We start from the raw sequence: 18,679 nt of genomic DNA, 5'->3' as shown, positions 1-18,679 counted from the left end.
TTCCCAATATATTTCCAAATATATCTGAAGTAGCTTCAGATATATCTATAAAGGTGATTTTAAAACCCCCAACCTCAGTTATTAAGCTGGATGAAAACAACAAAACCCAAAATACCAACCACAATACTATTTCACATCTAAAAAATTAACAATACTTCATTAATACCAAATATCATGTTCAAATTTCCTTAATGATGTCAATTTTACATTTCCTGAATCATGATCCAAATAGGGTTCAAATGTTGTATTGATTGTGTGTCTCTCAAATCTTCTTTTATAGGTTCTCACTCCATCTCCATTTATGTTTGCAGCTTATTTTTTGAAGAAATCAGATCCCTTGTCCTGAAGTTTCCCAGGACAAGGATATTGATTGGATTTCCACTGTATTTGTTAGCATGTTTCTCTATTCTTTTACTTCCTGTAAACTGGTAGGTATATGTATAGAGTTGATTAGATTTTTGGCACTACTTCACATAGGATGTCAGTGTTAAAAAGTGAGAAGAGTGCACATGTTCGGGTCTTTATAATAAAAATTGCATTTTGTTACGTATTTATTAAAGACAATCATTTATAGTTTATAAAAAAAATACTGCCCTGATATACACAAAAATGTCTTGATAATGGTGATTAAAAGGAGCACTCCCACCCCCCTTGTGTCCACACAATCAATATTCAATCTAGATTGGCTTGATCTTGAAGTGTAATCCAATAAGACTGAAGACCAAACACTTCAGGTCCTGGACAAGATAATAAAATACTCGTAAGCCTTCTGGATCCCTAAAATGCAAGAAGAAAAAAATGTTTAAAAAGCTGAGAAAACTCAGCAAAAAAATACCATTTACTAACCCAGATTATTTATGTACCAGGATATTCCTCATAGAGGTATTTACATAATTAAAACTTTGAAAACAACCCAGTGTCCAAAAAGAAGAAAAAGCCTATATGCTATATATTAAAATGTAATATTATGAGGTAATTTAAAATGTTAAGGTTTCTTCTTAATGAGGAAATGCTTATATTAAGTGGGAAAAAATCATGATTAAAGTAACAGGCTGTTGATCTCAATTACATTTTTTGTGCTTTAAAAGACTATATATATTTTTTAAAGCACAGGAAAAAGACAAGAAATACTTTAAGATGGTTATCTAATTGATAAGTTTACGGGCTATTTTCACCTTTCTACTTTTCTGTATTTCCTATATTTTCAACAATGAACATGTATTACTTTCAGAATTAGGAAAACTTATTTTTGAAGTAGTACTAAGCAGGACCAAGAGGCTGAAGATTACTACAGCATAACTGGATAAGAACAAGACTGTTCACAGGAAGACAGTTATGCCTAACATGTACTAAAAGTGAGCCATATCTAACCCCAAATCCTCAAAGCACAAGAGCCAAAGAGGTTGCCAAATTCTAAGGATTCTTTGTAGCATGTAGATTCATGTCTCAACTTTATAATTTACCCTACTGACAAAATGAATTTTTAAATTTATATTCTGAATAATTTCAAGTTTCACTAAAGTCAGGCTTTAAGATGTGCTATCGGAATAGCCAACACTGAGGAAGGTGTTCAGACTCATTGATTCTACAGTTTATTTCCAGCACTTGTTTTTTTGTGTTTCATTTCTGTTCTGGCCAGATTCTTACCCACTGTGGCTGCTCTTATGGCATTACTCTGTGTGTGTGTCACTGAGAAGCTCTTATTAACAATGATTGACTAAAACACCAAAAGCAAAAGGAGCAAGCCCTTGAAAATATATAATTTGGAGTCTCTCTATTGAGGGGGACAAAGCTGACCAATTCTGTCTTACATTTGTACCAGATCTTACCATAATGGTCCCAATTTGGTTAAGGGTTTCGTATCAGCCTGCTCTAAAACAGACACATCTGGATATAAGGATCATGGGTACTTACTTGGATTGATTGACATCAATAAGGGAACCAATTTTTGACGTTGTGAAAGAAATATGTTCATCTCCAATGACAATTTCAAGCTCCTAGAAACATGAAATGTCAATTTGGATTGGATTTTTCATCAGTCACACAGGAGAAGGGTTCGTCATCTGCCAAACCACATGACCTATAATACAGCTGTGGCCACATTCCCAAGACCCGTTCAACCTGAGCCCTAAACTGTACTGGGCACTGGAAACAAAGAGATAAATAACTGGTATGAGATAAATACTGGTTTAGCCCTTGAGTAGCTTATACTCTTAGAGGAAGTTGTGTGTGTGAGGCTCCACCATTTACAAGAATTTACATCATGCTTTGTATAGGAGTTTTCATTGTTAACAATGTGGAGTAACGTATAAATCTGTTTTACGAATACTTAAGAATCTAACTTTTCTGGGCAACGTGGGACAAGTAAAAGAATTCCAGACCCTGAGCAGATCCCAGCTTTGTCACTTACTAGCTGTATGCCCTTGGGTCTGAATTTCTAAAGAGTGAAACAAGTACTATAATCTTAAAAAAAAAAAAAATCTATTGGGTGGGGAATTGTAGGGCGGTGCCTATGGGACAGATCAGCAAAACCAAACAAACATCTCTGCCCTTGTGGAACTTACAATCTATTTTTTAAATATTTATTAATTTATTTTATTTATTTATTTTTGGCTGAATTGGGTCTTAGTTGCGGCATGTAGGATCTTCATTGAGGCATGCAGGATCTGTTGCTGCAGCGCTCGAGTTCTTCCTTCGTTGAGGTACGTGGGCTTCTCTCTAATAGTGGCTTTAGCTGCCCCGCGGCATGTGGGATCTTAGTTTCCCGACCAGGGATCGAACCTGCATCCCCTGCACTGGAAGGAGGATTCTTTACCACTGGACTTACAATCTATTGAGCTCTACTTCTTAACACTCAGATTTGAAAATGTTAATATTTTATCGTATCTGTGTCAGATTTCTTTTTTAAGAAATATTAGAGTTTAGACCCACCTCCCACTCTGTTCTCCTTCCTGCCTCCCCAGAAGTTGGGGTGTATTCTTTCCAATCATGATTTTATATTAGGTAGTATATTTTTAAAATTTTACATAAATGATCGTACTATATCTTTTTGCTTTTTTCATTCAACAAGGGTTTTTGTTAATTTGTTTTTTATTGAGTTAACATTGTTTTTTTGTTGCTGTTGTTGTTTTTGGCCACACCATGCAGCTTGTGGGATCTTAGTTCTCTGACCAGGGACTGAACCTGGGCCCACGGCAGTGAAAGCAACGAGTCCTAACCACTGGACCACCAGAGAATTCCCATATTGGGTTAAAATTGGTTTAAAAGTTTCATGTGTACAATATTATATTTCTACTTCTGTAAATACTAGAGTGTGCCCACCACCCAAAATTTAGTTTCCATCTGTCACCATACAGTTGATCCCCTTTACCCATTTTGCAACACCCCCTCCCCACCTCCCCCAGCCCCTTCCCTCTGGTAACCACTACTCTGATTTCTCTATCTATGTGGTTTTGTTTGGCTTATTCATTTATTTTGTTTTTTGTTTTCAACAAAGTTTTTGTAGGTAGATCAAGTCCATTAGTTTTAAATGCTTTAGAATATTCATTTCCCTATTGAAGCAGACTTAAGTTCCCAATTTTTGTTTCTATAAACAATGTGGCAAAGATATCCTTCTATGCATCTTGTGTATATATGTGAAAATCTCTCTAGGAAATTCCTAGAAGGTAAACATATTTTCAGCTCTGCTAGACACTAACAAATCGTTCCCTAAATGGTTGTAGCAATGTTGTTTCCACCAGTATATATGAATCCCCCTTTTCTTTCTCATATCCTTTTTAAAACTTGGTGCCTTTTTTTTTGACCGTTCTAATAGGTCTGACATGGTATTTCACTGTTGTCCTCATTTTCACTTTTCAAATAAAACTGTAAATGTTTTCATAAATTTATTACCCACTTGTTTTTCCAGTTCTGTAACTGTCTATTCATAACCCTTACACATTCTGCCACTAGTTTACCTTTTTATTATTAATTTGTAGTTCTTTATATATTCTGGATTGAAATGCTTTCCAGTTATGTTTTGCAAATACCTTCCTCTAACCTGTGGCTTATCTTTCTATTTTATCTTGATATCTTTAGATAAAAAGAAGTTTTAAATTTAAAGAAGTCAAATTTACTAATCTTTTCCCTTGAGGAGTTTAAAAAACTTCTCTACCCGGAAATAATAAGACAGTCTATATTTTCTTTTATGTTTTAAAATTTTGCTTTATTTCTATAAATCGTCTAATTAAAAAATACTCTGTAAATATATTGCCAATCAACTTGGTATACTTTGTTAAACAGTCCATCCTTTTTCTATTAATTTGAAAGCTCAACTCTGTCATATACTGTTCCAAGTTCTCGTATACTCATGGGTTAATGTTTCTGGGTTCTCTATTCTGTCCCACTGGTTTAGTGGTCAATTCCTGAGGCAATGTCATCATACAAATGACTATAGTTTTATAAGAAATCTTCAAAATTATCTTGGCTACTCTTGCCCCTTTGATCTTCCATGAATTTGAGGCTCCATCAGGTTTTAGGAAAAATCCTGTTGTGATTTTGATCTGAATTGGAATGAATTTATAAATTATTTTGGTGAAAATCGATCTAATATTGAGTCTTCCCATCCACAAAAATGATACATATTTTTATGTCCTTCTGTAAAGCCCTTTCCCATAAGTTTTATATATCTTGTTAAATTCACTCCCAAGTTCTGTATAGCTTTTGTTGCTGTTATGAATGGGATTTTGTTTTTAATTACACTATCCAGTAGGTTGTTGCTGGTATATAGGAGTATGCCTTGCCCACTTCACAGGACTACTGTGAATGCTGAATGAGCTAATGGAGCTGAAAATTTTATCAATCCTAAAGCAAAATACGTATATATAGTATTACTAAGATCTCATGAACGTTAATTAAAAAGTTAACTTGAGTAAGTACTGAGGATGAGATTTTTTTCACTCTTCCTCAAGAGTTGGCCCATCATTCTGAGGTTAATTAGAATAAGCTTGTATGAGTTTTCATATTAATTTAATAAATATAATTATTATTGAGCTTTTACTATACACTGGCACTATTTCAGTCACTAGAGATATAGCAGTGGAAAAAATAGGTAAAGTCCTTGTACCGAGGAGTATGCATGTGTATGTGTACGTCTGTTGCAGTGGAGGAGGAAGAGAGATGCATAAGGAAAATCAAACAAGGCAATTTCAGACAATGATAAATGCTATGAAGACAAAAACCGGATTTTTTTTTTTAAGTGGTGGGGAAAGGCATTTTAGATTGGATGGACAGGCAAGACATCAATCACTGAGGAAGTGACATGTGAAGACCTCAATAATAAAGACAGTTGGATAGAATGTTCTGGGCAGCATGTAGGAAATGCAAAGGTCCTAAACTAAGAACGACCTAGGTGTATCCGAGTAACAGAAATAACACCGGTGAGGTCTAAACACAGTGAGAGATGGTGAGAATAGTAGAAAGTAAGGTGGGAATTTGGACTTTATTTTAAATGCAGTGGGAAGACACTGGAGAGTTTAAAATTAGTGGAATAAACAAATTTACATTTTAAAAGATTACTCTGGCTTCAGGAAGGAAAAAATGGGCTGTACAGGACAAAAGAAGAAACAACGAAATCAATTAGAAGTCTGGATTAGGAAAGCAGCATTAAAGTGGAAAGAAGAACCTTTCCTATTAATTCTGTCAAATATGACAGTGGCTTTTATTTTTTAATTGCCACAATGTTTTCAGAATAAATACCTAAGCCATGAATTTAAACAGATATACTTAGTTGCCTGCATGATTTTCCATTAGATTGTTGAAATAACTATGTTTTATTTATCTTTGCATCCTCACAACGTTTTGTCCATAGTCATTACTCAGTAAGTAATATGGGCAGCAAGTACTCTGAGAAGCAAGGGAGGGATCACAAGAGGAAATTAAGGGCTGGGCTCCAGGTGGAGAGCAGCACCACCTGCTCTCCCCGATCCTCTGTGTGGGATTAGTGCTTTCTTAGACCAACGTGCTGGTAATCTGCTCTGTGTAGGGCTCCATATCGCACATCCATACATGAGTATATTCAGTGTCATATGCAGAACAGTAAACCTCATCTTATTTGTAAGATTTTTGCACTGTGGATAGTTGCTGAAACACCCACCTGCCGGCCCACTCGGTCAGGAGGAGGCCACAGAGCATCATCCTCTTTGGTAATTTCACTGTCATCAATTATTCTCTTCAGTTCCTCCATCACACTTCTATGTACATAAGCCTGAAAGCAAGTTAAAAAACAGAATTTAAACTGTATCGCTAAGCAGCATTCTGACTCAGATAGTGATGAAAAATAAAAGACTACTCATGAAAACTTATTTCTGTAAGTGGGAAGACATTCCGGCTTGACCTCAGCATGCCAAGAGGACGGCAGGGTCAGAAGTGCCCAATGACTACACCTCAGTCCCCCAACTAGTAGTTTCTATTTCTTGGTACATCCTGTTCATGTGGACCTACTCCTTGCCTACCTACAAAACTCACACTTGAGCCCCAAACAAAAGATCTGTGAGTAACTCTGGTTAATTTTAACTAAATGACATGCTTCTGAAGGGCAGAGATATGTCTTTTACATTTCACATATCAGTCCACATTAAAAAAAACTGTGAGGATGCTGACATGTGTGGGTAAGCATAATACTGATTGCTAATTAAATACAATAGCATGAGAATATACTGACTGTTAAGATAATATACTGACTGTTAAGGTTTCATCAAAGTGGTTATAAGAATAACTTTGACGAAACCTTAACGGTGTGGTAGAAATCATGCCAAAATGGAGCACACGGACTTGACAAAGGCAGGCATAGGTCTGAATTCCTGCTCAATCTCTTACTAGGAGGTCTAACTTTGTATAAGCCCCATTATTAATATCTGGGCCTTCACTGTCTTATCTGTAAAGGGTATATAATACCACCCATCACAGAGACTTACAGTAAGGGTTAAAATAAGCTCACAAAAAAAAAAAAATAAGCTCACAGATGTAATACCTAGTGTCATGCCTGGCATCTAACATGCATTCAGTGATGTTAACTGCTTTCCCATGCTCCCTTTCCCCCATTCAAATGCAAATTAAAAGAGCTCTATTGAGTGCTAGGTACCAGGGAATATATCAAACACTAAGTTAGTGGGGGGGTAGGTTTTCTGTTTTTGCAGATGAAGCAACTGAAACTTATCAAGTTCAACCAGGAAGTGTGCCCAAGGTCACAAGGTTAGTAAGTAGCAGATTCAGGGTTCAAACCAAGATTTGCAAGACTTCAAATGATTACCCGTTACCGATTCAGCATTGTTAAAGAAAATATAAACTAAAAGAAGATTTGAGAAAAACTTTAGAAGCTATCTACAGACATGTCTATACTTCCCTGTTCTTTATCTTTCAATACTACTCACACAAAGAACAAAAACAGGACAAAAGGCTAAACGGCTCTCAGAGGATTCATTACCTCTTTTCTGATCATGACATCATTTTTGTAATTGCTGTTGTTGGCGTATCTCAATTTCCCTGTGAGGGGCAAAAAACAAATTCAATATATAATAAAAACATATAAATAAAGCCTGCCTTATCAGTAAACAAAGAATGTTGCCGCCATCAAACCACCAGCCACAGCACTCCCAGCTCCCTCCCCACGGGTGCACCCTGAGGGGATTCAGGGTGGGGGAAACAGGATACTGGCCCTAGATAGTTAAGGTGCATATCAAAGGAACGACCTCAAGGAGCCAAGCATCTTCCTCTACATAGGAAAGTGCTAACTTCTTTAACTTGGGCTGTCTGGTATTTCTTTAATTAATAGTTAATAGTAATATTTTGATGTTCTGACTACCTGTTTTTTTTGTCTTTGGGTTTTTTTTTTTTGCACAAACTCCTATATATTCTGGCTCATCCCTTACCTCTTCGGAACAGTCCCTCAAAGCTATCTGAGAGCCTGTCTCCCAGGCTTAAGTCCTCAGTATTTCTGCCGAATAAAACATAGTTCTCAATCTTTAGGTTGTGTTTTTTTTTTTTTTTTCAGTCGACACTATTAAATAGCCTCCTAGCCAAAAATACAGCTGACAACGAATTACAATTCTTGCAAAAGCCAGCTCAGGTGTGAGAAAAGAACAGACTCTTTTGTGACTGGCAAATCATGTCTCTGCAGGTTAATGTCCTCAGCTGAAAACAGGAGTAATTGATAACTCACCTGCACCCAGGGCCTTCTAAGGCTCAAAAGAGTGGTGAAAACTTCTGAAAACTGTAAAACACTTTTTACATATATTAACATGTGACTGTGAAAAACTCTCATCTATCCTTATGATGGAAAAGCTGTGGATTTATTATTGAGCATATTTGGTATACAAGGCCCTTTGTGCATATGTGCATCTAACAGGCTAATTTGGGTATATAGGGTGGATATGAAGGAGAAGATAAAAGGAAATAGAGGAGATAATTATTTCCCTATAGAAGGCACACTAAAAAGAGCCAAATTAATTGATGCCTCACTGCACTGTCTCTCTGCCTCGAGTCTCTCCTTTCAGGTCATTCTCCATACAGTGGATAAAGTGATATAGTAACAGATGGCTCTGATTAGGTTACTCTAACACTCTGATACCGACAATGGCTTCCCACTGCCTTGATAAAATCCAAATTCCTTAACGTGGCTTACTGTTAAGCTGAGCCCCTTTCCAGCCTCACTCCTATAATAGTCCTCTCTCACAGAGCTGGAGTTAATCAAACTATAGCTGACCCTTAAACAACGTGGGGGTTAGGGGCGCCCACCCTCTACACAGTCGAAAATCCGAGTATAACTTAAGAGTCTGCCAGCCCTCTGCATCTGCGGTTCCTTGGTATCTACGGTTCCTTACCCGAGATTCAACCAACTGTGGATCATGTAGTACCATAGTATTTACTATCGGAAAAAATTTGCATATAAGGGGACCCATGCAGTTCAAACCTTTGTTGTTCCAGGGTCAACTGTCTTGGTTTCTGCCTGAAACATCCTATGCACTTTTTGGGGTTTCAGCCTCCTTGCTGTTAATGCTGTCCAAAATGCCTTCTTGACTCATCTGCCTAACCAACTCCTACACATTCCTAAAGACTCACACACCCCCTTCCCCGTGTCATTTTATACAGGAAGCCTTCTTTGACCCTTCAGGATAGGTTAGGTGCCTTCTTTCTGCTCCTAGAATCTTCTGTTTCTTTCTACCACAACACCCAATACACTGTCTTGCTACTGTTAACAAAACTTTCTCTACAATTGGGGCTTGTCAGTTCATCTTTGTGCCCCCATTTAGTGGAAGTTTTCTGTCATCTTTGACTCTTTTTCCTTCACCGTACTGGCCACGCCCCAAATCAATTGGCAAAGTCCTTTTGGTTCTGCCTCCAACAGTATCCTAAATCCTTCCCTCTACTTTTACTATCACTCTAGTCCCAATCAACATCCTTTTTGTCTTAACAACTGTAACCGTCTCCCATTAAGTAGTTGCCATTCTTGCCCATTCTGCACCTAATAGTTACAATACTTTTTCAAGAACAGATTACATCTCTGCTTGAAACTTTCCAATTGCTTCCTGCTGCACTTAGAAAAAAATCTAAACTCTACCATAAACTATAAAGACTACACGGTGTGACCCCTGCATATCCGACATCATCTCCTACTATCCTCCCCAGAGGTCAGTACTCTTCAGCCACACTGGGCACCTGAAACATGCCTAACTCATCTCTGCCCTACGGCCTTGACACTTGTTTCTCCCTCTGCCTAGAATGCTCTTCTTCCTGAGCTTCACAAGGCTGGCTCCTTCTTGGCAATTAGATCTCAGTTCAAACATCTGCTCTTCAGAGAGTTCTCCAATGGCCACCCTTTCTAAAAGCGGCCCACCAGCAATTATTTCATCATTTTGTTTTATTTTCTGACCACTCATCACTATCTGGAATCTTTTTTTTTTTTTTACGATCTCCCAGCACGAGGATACAAGTTCCATGAAAGAGGAAGCCTGTCCATCGTTCACTCCTGCACCCCAGAATGTGCAACAGAACCTGGCACAAGATAGGCGCTCAAGTAATGTTTGTTGAATGAAGCATTATGGTCAAAAACGTCACTAAACAGAAGTCCCTGCACACATACAGAAAGAACCAGTGGGGAGGACATAGGATCGTTCCCTCCAAATCAGCGCCTCACAGCCATCTGTCCCTTCCTCCTCCAGTTCCTCGTACATTCCGGACCCCCGGCCTCCCCACTAGCCCGCCCCCAGGCCTAGTCCTCGCTCCCGGGAAGCGGGAGGCTTCTCTCACCGTCCGGCCGGAACTCAAACTCCAGGAATTCGTGGCCGAATTTGCCCTTGTGACCCACATAGTAACGCAGATAGAAATCACTCTCCATAGCTGGCAAAAGGCAACCAACACCAAACTTTAATAGCAAACCTCACCGCCGCCGTACGCGCCCGACACTGACGTTTACGGCGGCGCGCGGAAGTGACGTCAGGCAACGGCACGGCCTGCCGCGGAGAGACTCCCTCCCTACCCCATTCACCCGGAGGTGGGACAAGGCGGCTACGCCCCTCCCGGCCGAATGAAGCTGCATTTCCCCGGAGGCGGGGTCTGTGCAGCCCTGCCTGCGCATCCCGAGGCGTGAAGGGCCTAAGGCTGGTCGACCTGCCTTCTCCTGGGCTTGAGGCCGGAAGCCGTCCGTGGACTTCTGGGCCCCGCGGCGGGGGGCGGGGGTCTGGAGGTCGCGTTGCCTGACCTCGGGCTTAACACCCGGAATCCTGCGTCCCCCCAGGCTCCACCTCCATCTGGGACACCCGACTGTGTGGGTCGGAAAAGGCCCTTCACCGTCTCTGGACCTAGGTCGTCTCATCAGTAAAATAGGGTTAAAGGGAGACTTCAAGGGAGGACGCAGCGTACCACGGTGAATGAACGTACGCTCCGACTGAACTCTGCCTGTTTAACGATCAGTTCTAGAAATCCTTCTCAGCCACGCTTTCCCTGAATCCGCAGTGGAGCTTTTCATTTCCCTGCAGCTAACTCAGCCGCACTTATCCCGCATTTTATCTCTTTCTACCTTTTATTTCTTCCTTCCCCTTTCTACCTCACGGGTCTCTAGATGAGGTGCTGTGAATAGGACTTAAGTTGAATATTTGATCTCCCACTCCCCAGCACAGCTTACCCAGCAGTGATTCTCGGCCCGGCCTGCGCAATCGGATCGCCTTGGAGCACCTAAAAAAATACTGGTGCTTGGGCCCTACCCCAAACCAATTCAACCAAAATCTCCTACAGTGGACCTGTGTGTCGGTATCGTTGTTTTGTTTTGTTTTGCAGAGCTCTCCAGTTGAGTCAGGATTGAGAATTACAGCCCAAGAGGCTCTTGTCTTTTCAGGCCAAAGTGGTTGACCTCTGTGAAGGCTTTCTGGCTATGGAAAAATTTTCCTCCTTGCTTAGGCCAAGGGCAACAAAACTCCTAATTAGTAGAAGCCTGCTGTAGTTCATCTAAGTTCCAGCCAGAGGGGAAAATGGAGTTGGATCTAGAGACAATGCCGAAATGGCATCATTCTTGGCGCCTGTCAGTACACTATTCTGTATTTGGGCTAGTGGTCTCTTCTCATTCCCAGTCTTGCCATTACTACTTTTCTCCCAGAAAAAGAATTGGTAGCAGAGTGTAGAGTGGGTGTGATGGGGGGAAAAAGTCACTGGAGATTTGTATTAAAATAATCCCTTGTGTGACAGTGATTCACTGTGACCAAAGGTGAACTGATTGAATTTTTTGGACCTCAGGTTTCTTATCTTTAAAATGAGCATAATAATGTCATACATCTGGCAGAACTGTTGCAAGGATAAGAAACAATGTCTTGGAAATTGGAAAATACTTTGTAAACTGTAAATTACTATAAGGCATCTTATTAAAAAAAAAAAACAGTGGATGTGGGTGATAACAAGGGACTTGTATAAAAAAGAGAAGGGATCCACCGTGTATTAGGCACCTAATAAATGTCAACCCCTAGGCTGAGTCTGTTAACAAGTGCTTGTTCTTCGAATCCTCATGACAATCTTGAGGTGGTAGTTGGAGTTAAGTATTTAGAGACATTGGGTAATTACCACAAGGTTATTTTCCAAGAGTGAAATTATAAAAAATTATAATGTAATTGATGAATCTGGGCATCTGCAGATATGGCAAATATCAAAAGTGCTGAGAAAATTTAAAGGACACCCAACTTGGGCTTCCCTGGTGGCGCAGTGGTTGAGAGTCCGCCTGCCGACGCAGGGGACACGGGTTCGTGCCCCGGTCCGGGAAGATCCCACATGCCACGGAGCGGCTGGGCCCGTGAGCCATGGCCGCTGAGCCTGTGCTCCGCAACGGGAGAGGCCACAACGATGAGAGGCCCGCGTACCGCAAAAAAAAAAAAAAAAAAAAAAAGGACACCCGACTCCAATCAGGCTATAAGGTGATTTCAGGTTTTGGGGTATGAGGCCACATAGTATAGCTGAAAAAGCATGGTCTATGTGTCTGATGTGCCTGAAGTTAGCATAATTTAATGAGCATCTACTATGTGTCATGTGCTGGGAATACAGTGGTGAACAAGATATACCTTTATCGAGCTTACAGAGGAGGCAATCAAGGAACATACAAGCAATTATAATGTAGGGATAAAATTTACAAATAGGGGAAGCGCAGAATACTATGGAAGCACATGGAGTGGCTCCTAATCCAGTCTAGGGGGTCTAAGGGAAGTCTTTCTGAAGAAAATGTTCCAGACAGAAGGCCCAGAACTGTGTGGTTTGAATACAGAATAAGGTTGTGAATATAATAATGAGGTTGGAGAAGGGGTAGAAGACTAATCATGAAGGGCCTTACAACCCATATTAAGGAGTTTGGGCTAAAACCCAAGGCTACTGGATTTAAATGGAAGGAAAATGGATGACGGGCTTTAGGCAGGAAAGTGGAAAGAGGTGGTGGTGACATGACCTATTGCATTCTAGAAGGATCACTCTGGCTGGTTGTAGACTGGATTGGAAAATGGAAAGATTAGAAGTATGAAACTCGTAGGCAAGGAGATTAAAATGTAGCCAGAGAGGTCGGGGAAAAACCAGGAGTATGGGGTCAATGTAAGCCAAAATAAGAGTATTTCAAGACAGGAGTGGCAACAGTGTTACATACTGCTTCCAGGTCAGGGAAGATAAGGGCTGAAAATATTTACAAGGTTTGTAATCAAGGAAGTCCTGGGTGACCTTGGTAAAAGCAACCTCATCGGCATGGGAGTTAGAGGCAGAGCAGAAATATTGGGATACGAATGGAAAAATTTGTTGTGGAAGCACAGAATTACCTAACCCTATGAGTTAGGTCTGAGTCTGAGAGAATAGAGAAGGCTTCCTAAGGAAAGTACTCAAGGACAAATAGGAGTTAGCCAGATGAAGAGGCAGAAAAGGAAAATCGAGGCAGAGAACGCCACGTGTGCTACACGTACTTTGGGGGCACTAAACATAACTATTGACTCTGGGAAGTTTCTTCACTCATATTTCTCATCTCTAAAATGGGAATGATAATATTGACAGTCCTTATCTCACAATATCATTCACTCCCCCCCTCGTTAAAGCATCACAGTACTTTCATATTTTAAAAAAATGAATTTAATCTCTCTCTAGAAACAGTGCACTGATTTTACAAATGTCCACATTTGGTTTTTAGTTCACCAAGATGACGTTGGTACAATTAGTGAGATGCAGCACACCACCCTTTGCCTCTGGAAGAGAAACCAGACTGCAGAGGGGACTGAGTACAGAAGCTAACGGAACTCAGAAGGACAAGACAAAAAAGCGTAAATGGTTAGTGTGACCCAACATTCTAACATGCCTGTTACATCAAATATGGTCACTTGGGGGTGTTCAGAGGAAGACAAACAAGGAAAGTTCATTCGTGTACAACGTGATGGAGTTTGCAAACCAGTAGCTCACCCCACATCAACAACAGCTTGTATAGAACAAAATGCTATTTTAAAACACATGGTTTGCACAGATATTTGTTTTCTCTTGTAATTTTTGTAAAAAAGTATCAAAACCTTCACGTCTTTAAATAAATATATACATATACAGGTGGCTTTTTAAAATTACTCTTTATAGCACAAAGTGTTTGCAAATGCAGAGGATTTCTGCTGATTCTTGACTATGTACATGGTGCATAGCCTGAATGAACAAAGCTTCCTGATTTCTTATATTAACTGAAAATTTGAAGCTGTAATTCCTCCACCTCTAAGTTCTCCATATCCTGAAAATCCCCAATACCCTAAAAATAGTGTGAGAAGATTCTGATACTCTATCTTCATGCATTGCCAGGAAAAGAAATTATTTACTCTGAAGCATTTAACTGATAACTCATTTATATCTTGTAAAATGATGAATAGCAGGTGTGAGGGTGTGGGATAGAGAGGCTCACATTCCTGTGCTCTCTCCCCATTCCCCCTAGCACCCCACTGGGCAGTGCTTGGAGTCCCCTCTGCAGACCCCACATCTTCAAAATTTCCAGTTTTCTTTTTCACCATTGAGAGAATCCCAGAGGCTCTTGACAACATGGAATCCTTCTGTGAAAATCCCACTGCCCTTCTATCAAGTCTTCATTGACCGTATCAAAAAACTTCAACTCAAATTTATGAAAAGCAGTCACTGTTTCCCTTTGGCCACAGGAAAGCTTGAGAGTGAAGACTGTCATGTCTGCAAAGTGCTGGCAACACATTCTGATCAATTTTCCATGATGCACTTGGTGCTTTATACACAGTAAATGACCAAGAAATGTTTCATTAATTGAATCAGAAAATAAATAGAAGTATTCTATAAAGTGCTTACATTGAACCTGTCTTTCCATCCAGCCTCGTTTCTTGCTAAGTCTCCCTTGAGCCTTTTGCTCATTACAATGAATTACATGCAGTTCCTTAAGATGCCCATGCTGTTTCATGCTTCTGTGTCTTAGCTCAGTGTGTCCTCTGCCTGAAGCAGCTTGGACACCCCTACTTAATTTCTAAGACTTAGCTTAGGGCCACTTTTCCTACAATGCCTTTCTTGACCCCATTCTTACACCTCTGTAAACTAATAGTACCCCCCAAAATATCTATTCCTTTTTTTTTGTTTCCACATGTCTTCCTCTAATTGCTTCTGTGAGTTCTGTCAGGACAGAAAGTGTTTGGCTGACCTGTACCTCCGCAGTACCTGGCACTTAGTTGGTACCTAGCAGATAGTTTCAGTGGATGAATATACATATTGCAATCACACAGAACTGGAGGGATGAAAAGTACTTATTGCTATACATTTAAATACGATCTCATTCTGAGGTTACAGTTTACCTCAATCTGTTTTATATGTAATCATGCTATCAAGAGTAAATAAATAAAATTTTAGTTTTCCTCATTTCTGGAAGGTTATTTCTGCCAGTGCTTTCAAAATTCCACCAGAAAGATAGGCCATAAGATAGGTAGTAGGTTTGATACAATGTTCGGGCAGCCCAAAGTAGTCTCCTGGAAAAGGAAAGTGAGGAAAAGGGCTGGGACTAGTTTCTTTTACACATATAAATAAGTGTCTGATAAATTATCTGCCCTTCAGGCCTTATCTCTAAGCTTCCTTCCAGCTCTGTAGTCCAATGACTCTGTGATCCATTGTTGGCTGTAGGTATATGATGACGCAGGGGCAAAAGGCCACAGAAGTGCAACTGTACCTCAAAACGCATCCAAGAATAGAGAAGAATGAACCTGACTCCTCAGATTTCATCTCATTTACTGCCATCCAACACATGAGTATTCCACAGTTTTTTGTAGGTTGCTTCCGTAACTGTCTCTTCCAAACTGCAGTTGTAGCATATTCAGGAAACATGGATGTCTCTCTGAAAGCTGTGTTTCATCATCATTTTGAGATCTCAAGCTGAATCATCCTGACCCTATTCATTTTTTTTTTCTGTGAAGGACAGGATCTGACTAAAAGTTTAGAAACTATGCATTAGTCACTATTATCATTTCCCCAGGAAATTCTATTTCTTTGCAGGCAGGTTACAGAAAAAGTTGCTTGTTTTGTGTAAATTTCAGTGCTTTTCACTTTCATGATTTTTCTTCAGTCAAAAATAATTTTACTTTCCATTCTTGAAAGAATAGTAGTAAGTGATTAAGCTCTATAGGAGTTGGCCACCTGTTCTTAAGATTGTTTGGTTTTGGTCATTCTAGATCAATTGCATATACCCTCTCAATGAATGTTTCAGGACTATCAACACATGTATATCATGAAGAAACTGCTTGCTTATGCAAAGCTTAGTGCCCAGGCTCCAGAATACAGTTATTTTCTCAGAAGACAGGAGACCAAGAGTGATGTAGAGAAAGGTCCTAGGAACAGGGTGACAGAACCCCAGAATGTCTGCCTGGAAATTCAGAGGGTATCAAGCTGGTGAGACATCCAAGCTTCACAGAGCTGGGGGCAGCTGGGGAGTAGAAGGGGAGGAATTTGCTTAAAAGTGTCAAGTTCCAGGTATGTTAAGGTTAGATACATGTCCTCTGCTCCTACTTAAACCAAACACTTCCATGTCACACCTTGTCCCTGGTTGTCCAGTGGGAGTGAAGTGGCAGAACAGCAGAGTTAAGACCACACCTTGGATAAGAGCCAACGGGGACTGAATTCCTTCTGGGACTGCAGGATTATCTCTTCAATGGTAGACCCCACAAAAAGAAAAGTGCACTTCTCCCTGCCTCCCCCAAGGCCCAGGAAAAGCAAAGTAAGGTCCACAATGAAAAAAAAAATCTATACATATACCCAGAGTTTCTCCTTTTATTTACAAAGCAGTAAACCAAATCCCTGTGTGAACATATATATCCAATATACTGTAGTATTGTGTACGCCGTTTCCCCCGCAAACAGGACTTTAGGTTTCGCCACTTTTTCTGATTTAAGCCAAATATTAGTTTCATCTATGTGAACACATGATGGCAACAAACCTATGTATCACTTTAAATTGTTTTCTCCACCTCAAGGAAATGGTAGAGAGAAAGGGGAAGGGAGAAATAGAGATGTAACAAAACCCGTTCCTCCATCCTCATCCTCAACCCATGCATACTCAGAGGTCAGTGCCTGAGCCAGTCCCAACAGTAAACTTGGGCTGTTCAAGAAACATCTCCTTTTAGCTCTCTGTAAGTAAGGATGGCACCCTCAGTGTGCTTCAGAGGAAACAGTGAATTCAACCCAAGTGTCCTAAAAGAAAATGAAGTTACTTGAAATGCTGAACTTTAAAACAAGGAGTAGCCAAGGTTCAGGCATGTTCTCACCTGAGCTCGCGGGAACTTTGGGTACTGTGTGAAGTCTGTACACTGGCTTTAGCCACAGAAGAGAACCACAGTAGCCACGGGTGAGCCGAGGGCCTTCTGCTGACTGATTGGAATCCCAAGAACAGTCAGAGGCAGAAAAGATCTACCTCTCCCCACTGCATGTTTGCACAAACCATGGTATCTCTTTTCTGATCCAAATTTCCAAAGGCTTCTCTGAAAACTACAGATAACCCTTCTTGTGGACTGTTTTAAAATATATTTATCTTTATGTATCTGAACAACAGCCATAGGTGTGCCTCTTCTCTACAGATTTTTCTTTCTCACTCACATACACACATAAACATAAATGCACACAGAGTCCGGGTGGTAGGCCAATCATACCAAAAATAAATACTCTCACCTCTCTAAATTACTTATAGAACTAATCTTATTTTTGAAATATGTTAATAAATAATCTAAATGGGAGAGGGAGTTGAAGTGTTTTCTTCGTTTTACTTATGTTGATGGATAGCCACAAAGCATAATCATTCTATTTACAAAAAAAAAAACTCTGAAACCTAAAAAAGCCCCCCAAAACCAAATACCCTCTGTAAATATAATTTTTAAACGATGAGTAAGCTACTGTACCATCGGCCCCATTTGGTTATGTACATCACGTTAGTCACTCAGCAGTAGCTATTCCATGAATTCCTCATGGGTAGTGCAACCAGTTAAAAAGTGTATAAAACATTATACATATAAAAACTCTCACATCCTTTGGATGTTTGCAGTTCATCATAACTTTGTGGTTACCTTTCCGCAATATAAATTAAAAACAATTACACACGCACACGCACACACACAGACACACAGACTCATGTACAGAAACCCTTCCATCCAGGCATACACCATCCAGGGTGTAGTGCATGGGACTGAATTCCGTGAGGCACGAAGGGAGTGGTCCCATCCTCAGGGCAGTCCATCATCTTCAAGGCTTAATGCCACTCGCTGGGGGAGACAGAGCAAAGAAATCATCATTAGACCCACTGGAGCTATTTATTGGATCACAAGGTACCAGAAATTCTATTACTTTATAGGCAGTAGCTCACATACTCTTCAAGAAGCTACCTCAGAAGACACGTTTGTCATATTTATTTTACAGATGAGAAAACTGAGACTCAACGAGCTTAAACAGCATTTGTCCTGGATCATATAGCAAGCGGGTGAACTCAATTTGAACCCAGATCTGTATGAATCCAGAGCTATAGCTTTTTTCATTATTCTGTTCTGCCTCTGTAAAGAGGAGGGCTGTGGAGATCTAAACTTTCTCCATCCTCCCTTACAGGGTTTTAGGTTTGCTCAACTTCAGTGGGTTAGCTTTGGCAAATGTTTAATCCTGGGCCATTAGCTACTTGTCTCTAGCACGCT

At 40.2% G+C, this 18,679-nt stretch overlaps 2 protein-coding genes and 1 long non-coding RNA gene across 8 annotated transcripts in view; 1 reads left to right on the top strand and 2 right to left on the bottom strand.

Annotated features, from left to right (window-relative positions):
- Positions 1-533: 533 nt before the first annotated feature.
- MAGOH (mago homolog, exon junction complex subunit) lies at positions 534-10,460 on the bottom strand. The gene is made up of 5 exons (XM_022575727.3): positions 10,285-10,460; positions 7,463-7,521; positions 6,134-6,244; positions 1,915-1,997; positions 534-777 (listed from the first exon to the last, which is right to left on the bottom strand). Exons 1-5 carry the CDS (start codon positions 10,370-10,372, stop codon positions 678-680), a joined length of 441 nt encoding a protein of 146 aa, XP_022431435.1. The 5' UTR covers positions 10,373-10,460; the 3' UTR covers positions 534-677.
- Positions 9,986-15,381, top strand: LOC111175833 (uncharacterized). Of its 2 annotated transcripts, XR_016395313.1 has the most exons (4): positions 9,986-11,551; positions 12,155-12,431; positions 13,673-13,809; positions 14,447-15,381. It is a non-coding gene; the product is annotated as an uncharacterized LOC111175833 (long non-coding RNA). The 2 variants fall into 2 exon arrangements; XR_002644828.3 differs by lacking the exon at positions 12,155-12,431 and having other exon boundaries at positions 10,414-11,551.
- LRP8 (LDL receptor related protein 8) overlaps positions 11,171-18,679 on the bottom strand; it is an 83,714-nt gene continuing 76,205 nt past the window's right edge. For all 5 annotated transcript variants that reach the window (XM_022575715.2, XM_022575717.3, XM_022575719.2 and 2 more), the window contains one exon: positions 11,171-18,259. In XM_022575715.2, the coding sequence (XP_022431423.2) occupies positions 18,221-18,259 (39 nt within the window). In that variant the 3' untranslated portion in view covers positions 11,171-18,220. The remainder of the gene's footprint in view (positions 18,260-18,679) is intronic.

The sequence above is a fragment of the Delphinapterus leucas genome, chromosome 1 (genome assembly GCF_059928025.1).
Source record: "Delphinapterus leucas isolate spDelLeu-1000000601 "Yukka" chromosome 1, BTC_Dleu_Yukka2, whole genome shotgun sequence".
Taxonomy (NCBI): domain Eukaryota; kingdom Metazoa; phylum Chordata; class Mammalia; order Artiodactyla; family Monodontidae; genus Delphinapterus; species Delphinapterus leucas.
This window is presented reverse-complemented; position numbering and strand designations above follow the sequence as displayed.

What these genes read in the sequence shown, in the direction of transcription:
- MAGOH (XM_022575727.3), bottom strand. Translation starts at nt 10,372, where the DNA reads ATGGAGAGTGATTTCTATCTGCGTTACTATGTGGGTCACAAGGGCAAA. An exon ending in CTGACCGAGTGGGCCGGCAG is followed by an intron (nt 1,998 to 6,133) that starts GTGGGTGTTTCA and finishes TCATGTTTCTAG; the next exon opens with GAGCTTGAAATTGTCATTGG. An exon ending in ATTGATGTCAATCAATCCAA is followed by an intron (nt 778 to 1,914) that starts GTAAGTACCCAT and finishes CTTGCATTTTAG; the next exon opens with GGATCCAGAAGGCTTACGAG.